Source organism: Puma concolor, chromosome D3 (genome assembly GCF_028749965.1).
Source record: "Puma concolor isolate L17-30 chromosome D3, mPumCon1.1.hap2, whole genome shotgun sequence".
NCBI lineage: Eukaryota > Metazoa > Chordata > Mammalia > Carnivora > Felidae > Puma > Puma concolor.
In genome coordinates, this window is record NC_141678.1 from 58,309,496 (window position 1) to 58,322,332 (window position 12,837).

At 36.6% G+C, this 12,837-nt stretch overlaps 1 protein-coding gene across 8 annotated transcripts in view; it reads left to right on the top strand.

Annotated features, from left to right (window-relative positions):
* Positions 1-12,837, top strand: part of KIAA1328 (KIAA1328 ortholog) — a 361,755-nt gene that overhangs the window by 38,801 nt on the left and 310,117 nt on the right. For all 8 annotated transcript variants that reach the window (XM_086682787.1, XM_086682788.1, XM_086682785.1 and 5 more), the window contains one exon: positions 6,953-7,068. In XM_086682787.1, coding sequence (XP_086538913.1) covers positions 6,953-7,068 — 116 coding nt within the window. The remainder of the gene's footprint in view (positions 1-6,952; positions 7,069-12,837) is intronic.

Sequence of the window (12,837 nt, forward strand, 5' to 3'; positions counted from 1 at the left end):
GTGGGCCTGGGTAGCTGTTGGTTAAGCTGTCTCTTGATTTCAGCTCAGGTCATGGTCTCATGGTTTGTGAGATAGGCCCCCATTTGGGCTCTGCGCTGACAGTGCAGGGCCTGCTTGGGATTCTCTCCTTCTCTCTGCCCCTCCCTAGCTCACGTGTGTATGTGCACGCGCGCGCGTGTGTGTGTGTGTGCGTGCGAGTGTTCTCTCAAAATAAATGAATAAACATTAAAAGAACAGTAACAAATGACTATTAGAATGCTAACTTTTTTGAGGTGCACATTTAAACATGAATATAAATGATCAGATATCCCACCATTTTAGGCATTACATAATTATACTATCTTTTATGCTTTGTTCCTTGGAAAATGTGTTTTATTCTTAGCGTTTTAAAAACAATATGCATTTTTATTATTTAGCTGACCCATTTATCACTTGATGTAGACATTTGGGTTGTTTCTATTTTCTGGCTCTTATGAATAATAGCTATAAACATTTGTATAAAAGTTTTATGTGAACATGTATTTTCATTTCTCTTGGGTGTATTAGGAGCGGAATTGCTGAGTCATATGGTAACTCTATGTTTAACTTTTTGAGGAGCTGCCAGACTACTTTCCAAAGTGGCTGCATCATTTTACATTCCTACCTGCAATCTATGAGGGTTCCAGTTTCTCCGCAGCTTTGTCAACATTTGTTATTATCTGTCTTTTCAATTATGTTTTTGTAGTGGTTTTGAAGTGCTGTCTAATTGTTTTGATTTGCATTTACCTAACGGCTAATGATGTTGAACAACTTTTCATGTCCTTTTTGGCTATTTGTGTTTCTTCTTTGAAGCAGTGTCTATTCAGATACTTTAAATTGGGTTGTCTTTTGGGGTGCCTGGGTGGCTCAGTCAGTTAAGCATCCGACTTCAGCTCAGGTCATGATATCATGGTTCGTGGGTTCGAACCCTGTGTCAGGTTCTGTGCTGACAGCTCAGAGCCTGGAACCTGCTTTGGATTCTGTGTCTCCGTCTCTCTCTCTCCTCCTCCCCCACTCATGCTCTGTCTCTCTCTGAAAAATAAATAAACATTAAAAGTTTTTTTCAAAATAAATTGGGTTGTCTTTTTAGTGTTGAGTTTTTGGAGTTTTTTATATACTGTATTCAAGTCCCTTATCAGATATATTATTTTGAAAATTTTTATCCATTCTGTGCATTGTTTTTCACTTTTTTGATGGCGTCATTTGAAACACAAAAGTTTTTAATTTTGATGAAGTCTGTTTTTCTTTTGTAGATTGTTTTTTGATGTCCTAGGTATCTTAGAAGCCATTGCCTAATCCAAGATCACAAAGATGTATACATTTTTTTTCTTCCAGGAGTTTATAGTTTTAGCTCTTACATTTTAGTCTTTGATTCAGGAAGTGTTAATTTTTTTATGTGGCATGAGGTAAGGGCCCAATTTTATTCTTTTGCGTATGGATAGGAAGTTGTACCAGCGCCATTTGTTGAAAAGACTATTCTTTCTCTTCGATTTTGTTGGTATCCTGGTTGAAAAATCAAGGTACCATATTGAAGGTGAATATTTATTTATATTCCATTGTTCTCTACATCCATCTTCATGCAAGTACTACACTGTCATGATTACTATAGGTTTGTACTAAGTTTTAAAATTGGAAAGTATGGGTTCTCCATGTTTTTCTCCTTTTTCAGGAATATTTTAGATATTCTGGGTCCCTTTCATTTCCAGATGACTTCTGTAGTTGGGTCAGCTTGTCAATTTTTGCAAGTAAGCCAGCCAAGATTTTGAAAAAGATTGAGTTGAATCTGAAGGGTAATCCTAACAATATTGTCTTCCAGTCATGAACATGGAATGCCTTTCCATTTATTTAGGTCTTTAATTTATTTTAATAATGTTTTTTAGTTTTCAGTGAACAAGTGTTGAAAAATCCTGCTGAATTTATTCCTTTATACTTGATTTTTCTTGACGCAAATGTAGTCGGAATTGTTTCCTTGATTTCTTTTGGGAGTTACTTACTTCTAGTATATAAACATATATTTGATTTTTGTACATTGATCATGTATCCTGTAACCCTGCTGAACTCCTTCATTAATTTTTGTAGTGTTTTAGTGGACTTTTTAGATTTTCTATATCTAGAAGCATGTCATGTGCAATAGAGATGGTTTTACTACTTTTAGGATCTATATGCTTTTTATTTCTTTTTTCCTAATTAATTTCCCTAGCTATAATCTCTAGTACAACATGAACTGAAGTGGCGAGACCAGACATCTTTGTCTTATTCATGATCATAGAGGGAAAGCATTCAGTCTTTTCCAATTAGATATGGTATATTAGATGTGGGCTTTTCATAAATAGTATATTTTTAGGTTGAGGAAGTTCCCTTGTCTTTCTGTTTTTTGAGTTATTATTTTTTTAATCATGAATCATGGTTGGATTTTTTCGAGCACTTTTCCACATCTACTTAGATAATCATGTGGGTTTTGTTTAATGTATTGATATGGTGTATTAAATTAATTGATATTTGAGTGTTAAACCAACTTTTAATTCCTGGGATCAATCCCATTTGGCCACGATGTATAATCTTTTTGTTATGTTTCTGGATTCTGTTTGCTAGCATTTTGTTGAGGATTTGTGCATCTGTGTTCATTTGATATTACTCTGTTGTTCTCAGAGCCCTTTTGACATAGCTTGGTATGTCTCTGATTTCTTAAAGCACCTGTGTTCCTTCAGACGGTACATTTAAAATAACAGCCAACGTACCTGAGTGGCTCAGTCGGTTAAGTGTCCACTTTCCGCTCAGGCCATGATCTCATGGTTCATGAGTTTGAGCCCCACATCAAGTTCTGCACTGACAGTGCGGAGCCTGCTTCGGATCTTCTATCCTCCTCTCTCTCAACCCTTCCTCACCCACCCCTCTCAAAAGTAAACATTTAAAAATTACTTTAATAAATAAAAAAATAAAATAACAGCCAAATGTTAAAATTTGTAAAGATGGCCTTAAGGTAATTGCACTGAAATATTTTTAATGATGATAGCTTTTTTCCCCACTTGGTGTTTACTTCAGTTTGAAAACAGTATGTCTCTTTCTGTTTGCCAGATGTCCTATGAAATCTGTTCTTTCCTTCTCTAAAGCTTACCAGGTTGATATACAGAATTTATAAATTAGAACCCACATCCCCAGCTTCCAAACACAAGACATTAAACAGGGCAAGAAATTTATCTGGTTGACCATTCGATGAGCTGTAATTCTCTTTAAAATAGAAGCTTTGCTGCCTTGACCTTGTCTTTCACATTAATGTAAAAGTACCCATTCCTGGAGAATACGGAAGAACACCAAGGTTATGCAAAACCAGAAAATAAATCTTTTACTAAAAAATCAGCTTTTAGAAAATGAAGAATAGATGAGTGTGGGAAAACGTTTTATATTAAAACAGAAAATATTGTTTTATATGGGAAAATACAAAATATGCAGCGATGTTTAAGCTGAAATGTAAGACTTTGAAGAAATTAAGTACTTTTGGCACAATTTTCAGTTCAACCGTGAAGAATATGAAGGATAATGAATATCCTTCATTATCTAAGGATATAAATTATTTTCTATTGATAGATAAGAGTACATTTTGTGGAGGTTTAAAAAAATTTTTTTAATGTTTATTTGTGAGAGAGAGAGATAGAGTGTGAACAGGGGAGGGGCAGAGAGAGAGGGAGAGAGAGGGAGAGAGAGGGAGACATAGAAGCCAAAACAGGCTCCAGGCTCTGGCTGTCAGCACAGCCTGATGTGGGGCTGGAACTCAGGAATAGTGCGATCACGACCTGAGCTGAAGTTGGACTCTTAACCAACTGAGCCACCCAGGTGCCCCTATTTTGTGGAAGTTTTTAAGGAATACTCTGAGGTGTTAAATAAATGCCAAAAATGGTGATTTCTTCATGAACAGACTGTTGTCCTCCTTGTTAATAATTAACAAACCACACTGGGACTATTCTCTTGTCCAGTTGTAACTTTTTAATCCTATTAGTCAAATATTTCCCTTCCCTATGTTTAGATTCACATTTTCTTAATTAACTTATTGCTATACTCCACATGAGATAAAGGATTAGGTCTTTTTATGTTACTTTGTGGTCTGTGAATGCTTTGATGAAAAATGTAGATCATGATACCAGATATTTTCTTGTATGTATTCCTCAAGGGAAATATTATTGAACATAAATTAAACAAGAAGACAGATTTCAGAGTGGGTATCAAATCTGGAGGCTGTTTTATTGGTAATTCCTCTGCACTTAAAGGTTGTATTAATATATGTGCTCATATTAACTAGGTTAATAGGCCACAAAGAAGCCGTACATATCTTTAGATAGGCCTAGAGAAGAAGTGTTGTCCTTTGTGCTTAACACAGCTTAAGTGTATAGTCTTCCAGAGCATAATAATTGCTAAAGAGTAGTCTTATCATAGCAGCAAACAGAAAAGATTAAAATGAAAAAGCCCTGTTTAAGTAGTATAGCAACACATTTTATCAAACGTACTCCTAAATTTCGAAGAGTGATTTTTCTGCATAGAGTACCTTAAGTTTTGGGGAAAGCTTATTGTGGGCTCTGGCATTATGAGACATATGTATAAGCATTTCTGCCCTTACTGATCCTTAGACTTTTCATGGATCTCCTTCAGATCTGACAAAGGAAGTAAGTAAATGTTGGTAAATACCTATATGTTCTGACCTGGCAGGCTCTAGAGATAATGTCTTTGTTTAGTTTAATGTTAAGGTAAATTTGGCATTCTACCTTTTTAATATTTCTCTTAATCTACTTTCTCTCATCCTATGGCTATAACTTTTGCCTAGATTATAGTATTGTATTCCTTGTACCTTAACCAAATGTTTGAGAACTTCTTTCTTATTCCTTTACAAATGCTCTCCATGTTTATGAAGGACACATATACAGTATCAGGATATTTAGAGTATAGCGAAGGAAATAATAGAACTTTAGCTCAAGAGAATTTTAAAAAATGCCTGATCTAGTCTAGCTTTTTTTCTTTATGAGGAAGAATAATGATGTTCAGAGAAATAAGCACAGTTTTCCAATGTCTCCATGTATACATGATTTTCTACTTTATACCTTGGGAGTTTACCTGATTTGGAACCGTTTTTTGACAAAAATGTTTCAGAAGCTGGTTGACAGATTGAAAATTTGGGTGGTAGAAATAGTTAATGGTTCAAATGTTTGACAATTCTAGAAAAACTGAGAGGTGGCGGGATTACTGTGAAAGATAGTGCAAGTGTGCTTGACAGTGACGACAACAAAGGGGAAGGCCCTGGAAAGGGATGGCAACAATGGAGGCAAGTTAACCTGAGACCAGAGGATAAATCGTCATCTTGTGTTTATTTGTTTAGTTGTCTGGATTCCTTGTACTTGTAATCAATTTTAGAGATTACCCTCATAGAAGGAAGGGCCTGAATCCCATTCATGGGCCCAATAGTATGCTGAGCATGAATAATAGGAGTTGGGAAAATGATTTTAATGTCATGATGAGGAAGAAGAAATAAACCTATTTTTTTGTACACTATTGTGTGTCGTGCACTTTCACACAAATTATTCAAAGATGAGATGCAATCAACTCAAACATTCAAAATTCTAATTTTCATTCTGTTATCTCATTGATTTCAAGTAGAGCGGGGGTCTAGAAGGAAGTAAATTTAGGAGCCCAAAGGAATCCCTGTGGATCTCACTTACACATATTGCTGTATGATCTTGTAGGATAAATGTTTTGGAGGAATAAGCACCAGTAGCAGAACTCAGGGCTAACATCTCTGTGCACAGAGTAACATGAAAATTAGGGCTGTCGTTTTAAGATAAGTTTTCACTGCCCCTCCCCCACACCTGCTGTGTGTGTCTCTCTCAAAAATAAATAAACATTTTTAAAAATTTTTTTAAAAAGAGGGTGGGGGTGGTTCCTGGGTGGCTCAGTCGGTTAAGCATCCAACTTCTGCTCAGGTCATGATCTCAAGGTTTGTGGGTTCAAGCCCTGTGCTCGAGCTCTGTGCTGACAGCTCAAAGCCCGGAGCCCACTTCAGATTCTGTGTCTCTCTCTTTCCCTCTGCCCCTACCCCACTCCTGCTCTGTCTCTCTCTCTCTCTCTCTCTCAAAAATAAACAAACATTAAAAAAAAAACTAAGATAAGTTTTAATGTTGTTGCTGATTAATTGGGGTTTTTAAATGATTTCCTCCCTCTGCTCTTGTCAGAAACCATCACCTCTTTCTGGTAGGATTGAGTTGGAATACTTTTCAGTTAAACATTAAGGATACAGATTTTTTTTGGTCAGTTTTTTTTTTTTAACACTTTTTAATTCTTTTTGTACTAAGAATAATTGTAATGTAAACCTTTTTTTTAAGTTAATACCCTCTTTTTATTCCAGTCTAGTTATTTATATGCTACTGAGGAATGCAAGGTATCAGTTCCAAGGAAAAGAGTAAAATTGCCTATGTATATTTAATGAAGTGTTTAAGAGATATATAGATTGTTTATTTCATTGACAGGATTTATATAAAAATATTAAAAAGATCCGAATCAAAATAAAGTGATTGTGCCTGTTTTGATAAGAAATGAAACTGTGTTTTAAAAATTGAATATTTTCTGTCCTGGTTGCAACTGGGAGCCTATTTTCTATTTAGGACTTTCCACATTTAAGATACTTCTGATGACTGGGAACATTTTTGATATAAAAATCATGTTCATATTTTATTACAAAGGTATGCACGATTGCCTCATGAAAGGTTAATTTAAAAAAACAAAAAAGAAAAAGCAAAGAGTATCCCTGAAGATACTGAAGAGTATCCCTGAAGAGTATCCCTGAAGAAATCAGCACACTTCTGGAAGAAATCTAGTTTTGGTAAATGACAGCTATATGCACATATTTTATCTCATCCTCACAGGCATTTTCTTTCCATTTTTGTATTTCTTTCAGAGTAAGTGAAGAAAAGGAAGTGACAGAAGAACGACTCCGAGCTGAGCAGGAATCATTTGAGAAGAAGATCAGGCAGTTGGAGGAACAGAATGAACTGATCATCAAAGAAAGGGAAGATATCCTTTTTGAAAGTCCTCTTTTTTAATGTGCAGAGAGTTTGACTCTTTCATGAAGAAAACGTAAAACTCCAGAGAAATAATTGTTCTAATTTATAACAGGGAATAAATCTGCATGGGCTGCCATTTTTAGGCAATCAAAATGACACTTAACAGCATGTGCTGTTGCTTCCTTTGTGCTTGATACGGCCACCCAGCTGTTCTGCTGCTGCTGTTACACTGCGGAGCACAGATTTGTCAACTAAAAAAGACAATAAGATGTTTGGCTTTAAAATGTAGTGTTGGAACTTTCCTAAATTCTGTTCCACTACTGCAGTTGAGCCTGAAACCTCTTTGTGTTTGGTATTCTTTCCAGCTAAAGCTTTGGCAGCCCTAAGGAATTCTACTCTGAAATCATAAAAATAATAAATAATGATAAAAAAATCCATTGTAATTTGTAGGTGTTATAATTGATAGGTGTTTACACTACAGCATAACATCACCAAAATTCTCATGGAGGAGAAGACTATCGGGTCTAGAACTAGAGAGAGGTGTGTGTGTGTGTGTGTGTGTGTGTAATATAAATACTGCATTATTTGTAAGATACTAAAATAACTTTCAACTTAAGAATTGTACTTTAGGGAATATGTGAGTTAAAATAAGCATGTTTCTGAAGTTTCTTTCGACTGGGTGGAATTACTTATCTTTAGGTGTTTTTGCAGTGGCATTGATATATAAGAGAAGTGACTGTCCCTAAAACTAGGCTGATGGATCAGCCAGCTAACCTAGTATATGACTACTTGAAGGGACCAGTGTCCTTCCTGTCAATATCATCAGTAACTTGATCATTAATAATTATTTCAAAGACTCTTCAAGTGTCAAAAATAATCATATATGGACAGTAACTATACCCTTGTGAATACCAGGGAAATAGAAGTGTGAAGATAAATTAATTCACTGGGGGAAAAGCATAAAAATGTAACTGTAAAAGCTGAGTTCTTAACTTCTGTTCTTCTAACAGTGAGAATACATCATTAGAAATTAATCAGAATTTTCAGATTTGATTTGCTGAGTAGAGCATTTTTAAGTTTATTTCCCCACAATCTAGTGGTATACTTTTTCCAGTTATTTACTTTCTGTTTCTTTAGCATTTGCATAATCATCTTGGCTTTTCTCTTTTCTTTGCCTTCATTGACTTTATTGTACCTAGGCTGTCAACTCAGGCTCGACCCTCTTTTGTGATTTTCCTCCTGCTACTTTTCTCTCCCTGGTTAAAGTTAGTGCCATTTGGTCAGAATTTATAACAAACTGTGCTCAGCCACTTTGGGTCCTTCACTTCTTGCAAGGAGTAGTGACTCAGGACTTCCAAGAAAAGGTAGATTAGGAATATTCTCATTTGTAACAAAAATTCACTTTACAGGGTCTATTTTTTCCCATGTAACCACTCTGGAGATAAGTGGCTTCTGGCATTGTTTCAGTGGCTTAAAATTTTCAGCACTGGATCTCTACAGTTCTCTTAGTTTCTTCTAATGGTTGCAGAATGTCAGCTTGTAGAATGTTTGCTCTAATTCCAGATATCAGAGTTGCTCTAAGGCAGGGAGAAAGTGAGGAGGAAGGAATTCTGGCAGTTGTGACTCCAGCTCCTTTTTTAAAAAAATGTAAAATTTTTCTCAGGGTACTGCCCCTGGTGCCCCCTCACCTCCCTTCCCTCCCGCCCCCACCACCGGCAGTCTTTCATGAGATATTTATTGTCCTGAACTTTATTATATGGCCATGCTAAGCTGCGAGAAGGGCTGAGAAAGTAAGCATTTAACCTGTCCAGTTTATAGAGTGAAAGGCAGCAAGGGAGAAGGGGAATTGGGCATGAAGTCAGCCTTCAACTGTATCTGGTAACAGAATAAGGGAAACAGAAACCACTTTATATTTAGTAGGGGGGAGATGATGATGCCTTGGCCTTCCTGGAACAACAACAACAACAAAATCAGTATTGTGTCCAGTGGAATTGGGGTGAGTTGGGGAAATAAGGTGAGAAAGGGAATCAAGGTGAGAAGGTTTGAAAGCCTGACCTCAGTTAGGGCCTCATTTATCTGGTAATATGCTTAACCAAATGTGTGGCTTTCTGAAAAGTAAAATCTAATTTCGGTGGACTATTATATTTTAGCACTCTTTGGATCAAGATTAATGGATTTAGTGCCTAAGTCTAAACTCAGCATGGCTATGAGTGTTTTTTTTTCGTCAGCCTAAGTAGTAAGATACCTCAGGTGATTGTAGTAGCACAATTTGTCCTATTTTTCCCACGACTTAGCTCAGGAGTCAGTTAACTACTGCCATGGGCCAAATCCAGTAGGTGCCAGCTAAATCTAGCCCTGCCCATTCATTTATGTATTATGTATAGCTGCTCTTACGGCTCCAGCTGCAAGCTGGGTGGGTGCAACAAAGACCCTGTGGCCCGCATAGCCTAAAATATTTATTTCTGGTTCTCTACAGAAAAGCTTGCTGGGGCACCTGGGTAGCTCAATCGGTTGAGTGTCTGACTCTTGACTTCAGCCCAGGTCATGATCTTGCGGTTGCTGAGTTTGAGCCCAGGGTCAGTGCAGAGACTGCTAGGAATTCTCTTTTTCTCCCTCTTTCTCTGCCCCTCCCCTGCTCACTCTCTTTCTCTCAAAATAAATAAGTAAACTTAAAAAAAAATTTTGCTGACCTCTGATCTGTCTGATAACCTAAAAAGGAAAGGAAAAGGCATGTAAATAAGTCCAAGACTTAGACGGATGTCATAGTTGGATCTATAAAAAGGATTTGACTTGAGCATTTATTATTATTGCGAATGAAGATTGGAGCAAATGTTAGACCATTATCAAAAATCAAAATGGTTTAGTTAATATAATTGGTTTAAGATTTTTTGAATCACCAAAAGATAAGGTGGTATTTGTAGTTGTCAAAGAAGGGAGAAAGGAAGACATGATTGTTTTGTTTTGTTTTGTTTTAATACAAAATGATGGAAGAATAACAGGAAACATCATATACATGGTAATTCAGTATGAAAAGTTGAGATAATTTAAGACCTTGAAAGTTTTGACCTTCATATATCCTGAGGTTTTATGTTATTTACTAATGCTCTTTGTTTTTAAAATTTTTTATTTTTTATTTTTTATAATTTACATCCAAATTAGTTAGCATTTGGTGCAATAATGATTTCAGGAGTAGATTCCTTAGTGCCCCTTACCCATTTAGCCCCTCCCCCCTCCCACAGCCCCTCCAGTAACCCTCAGTTTGTTCTCCATATTTATGAGTCTCTTCTGTTTTGTCCCCCTCCCTGGTTTTATATTATTTTTGTTTCCCTTCCCTTATGTTCATCTGTTTTGTCTCTTAAAGTCCTCATATGAGTGAAGTCATATGATTTTTGTCTTTCTCTGACTGACTAACTTGGGAAGATAGGATTTAAAAACAGCGACACCCATGGTTTTTATTCCAAGTAGATTGCTCAGGTGCCAAATCTCCTTTACTAGCATAAACCTGTCAAAGGTTAATATGGACAATTTTACAGTACATAAAACCCTATGAAACTTAGAAACATAAAACAAGGTTATAACTTAAAACAATATAATTTTAACTACAGATACATTTACCTATCATACATGAATGATTCAGACTCTTTCATATACATGAAATCATATAATTTTAGATCATTTTGCAGTCTGTTTCTGTGTTAGGAACTATATCAATTCTTATTTTTGGAATTTTAAAATGTGTTCTACTAAATTTATAGGGGTTTTGTCTTAAAAGTTCTAATAACTTGATTTATGGCATTATATGAACACAGACCCTTAGTGAAAAAGAGAAAAGATATTTTACATGTTTGCATTTGGACCAGGCTTTTGAAGGATTTGCTCTTATAGTAAATAGAGAATTTATTACTAAAACATAAAAATTTTTGTAATTTTTAGTCTTTGAACAAAGCTTATTTCCTGAGAACTTATCTGTGTAAATGAATATGCCATTTACAAAGTCAAGCAGCCTGATGAACCTAGTAGATTTCTGCCTCACTAAATGGGTATGAAGGGAGAGATAAATCTGAAATTTAGAGAGAAATATGTCCAGTAGGAATAGTTCTGACGCATGTTAACACATAATAGTATAAGACATAGAGAATGTAGGCATTAGAAAAGTTGATTAATATCTGAGCTAATTATATTTTCAGAACATATGTCTCAGGTCAGGATGATATCAAAAGCTTACAGAAGGAAAGTCAAATCTGATGTTTGCTGTTTTAACTGGTGTAGCGAGAGAAGTGATAGTGAAGAAAGCACAGTGGCTTTAGAGACAAAATCCTGCTTTAGTGTTGGTTAGCTGTCTGACCTTGGGAAAGCTACTGAACTCACTTCTGAGTCTCTGTTTCCTTCTATAATAGGTGGATAGCTAATAATGCTTTCTCCTTTCTTTGTCCTTCTTCACTGGGGTTCCGATGGCTTTCATCAGGTTATGCAAGTGTCTAGGCTGTTTCGAGGCCTGTTAGCAGAGTGACAGTGATTTGTTCTCTCCTTTATCTTCTAATGTCTGTGAAAGATGTAATGTCTCTGTACCACTTAGACCTGTCGGGTCCTCACTGGGAGGAAACCAGGTTTGATTTTCCTCTCCCAGAAACCAGACAGAAATTTTTTTCTCTTCCTGACCTGTTACCATTATCTCTCCGATTAGGACTTAGTAAATTGAAGAGGTCTTTAGAGGTCTTTATAGCTCAGATCCTTGAGCCCATTGCATGGGTGATCATTTTAGAAACCTTGCTCTAGGAAGAAGTAATTTTTTTTAACTTTTTTTTTTATTTAAAAAAAAAATTTTTTTTTTCAACGTTTTTATGTATTTTTTTGGGACAGAGAGAGACAGAGCATGAACGGGGGAGGGGCAGAGAGAGAGGGAGACACAGAATCGGAAACAGGCTCCAGGCTCCAAGACATCAGCCCAGAGCCTGACGCGGGGCTCGAACTCACGGACCGCGAGATCGTGACCTGGCTGAAGTCGGACGCTTAACCGACTGCGCCACCCAGGCGCCCCATTAACTTTTTTTTTTAATGTTTATTTTTGAGAGAGAGAGAGAGCGCGCGTGCGCGCAAGCGAGTGGGGGGAAGGGCAGAGAGAGAGGGAGACAGAATCCCAAGCAGGCGCCAGGCTCTGAGCTGTCAGCACAGAGCCTGACATAGAGCTCAAATCCACAAATCATGAGATCTCGACCTGAGTCGCAGTTGGATGCCCAACCAATTGAGCCACCCACGTGCCCTGTAGGAAAAAAGATTTTTAAATAACTAACCTTAACTTTTTTGAGGAATGTTTTAGAATGAGCCAAGGGTCTTAGTATGTGTGTGCTGAAAATAGATTGGGGAAAATTCATAAGAATTTTATCTAATTATTTAAAAAGAAATCGCTGGTTTGAATAATGGTAATACTTGAGAGGTATTCAAAGCTTCCTATTTAATTATACATCTCCGCTACAGGAGCCAGACTAGCATGATCTGCCATGGTGATCTGTTGGATTTTGCCAAGGATAGGAACCATACTGTAGGAAGCTCTATCCTAGATCTGGGTGCAGTGCTGTTGGGTGGGTAGGGAGGGTAGGGAAGGATAGTAGAAAGAAGTTTCATGAGAAAGGAAATATGTTTCAAAAGAAAGATAAGTTTCTCCTTTCTAATTGACTTTTCTGGCCCATTATAAGAGAAGACAGAAGATGCTCTAGTCTTAGAAATGGTTTTGGGAGGATAAAAATTCTAACCTTAAAATGAGGATTATAGCAGAGGAGGG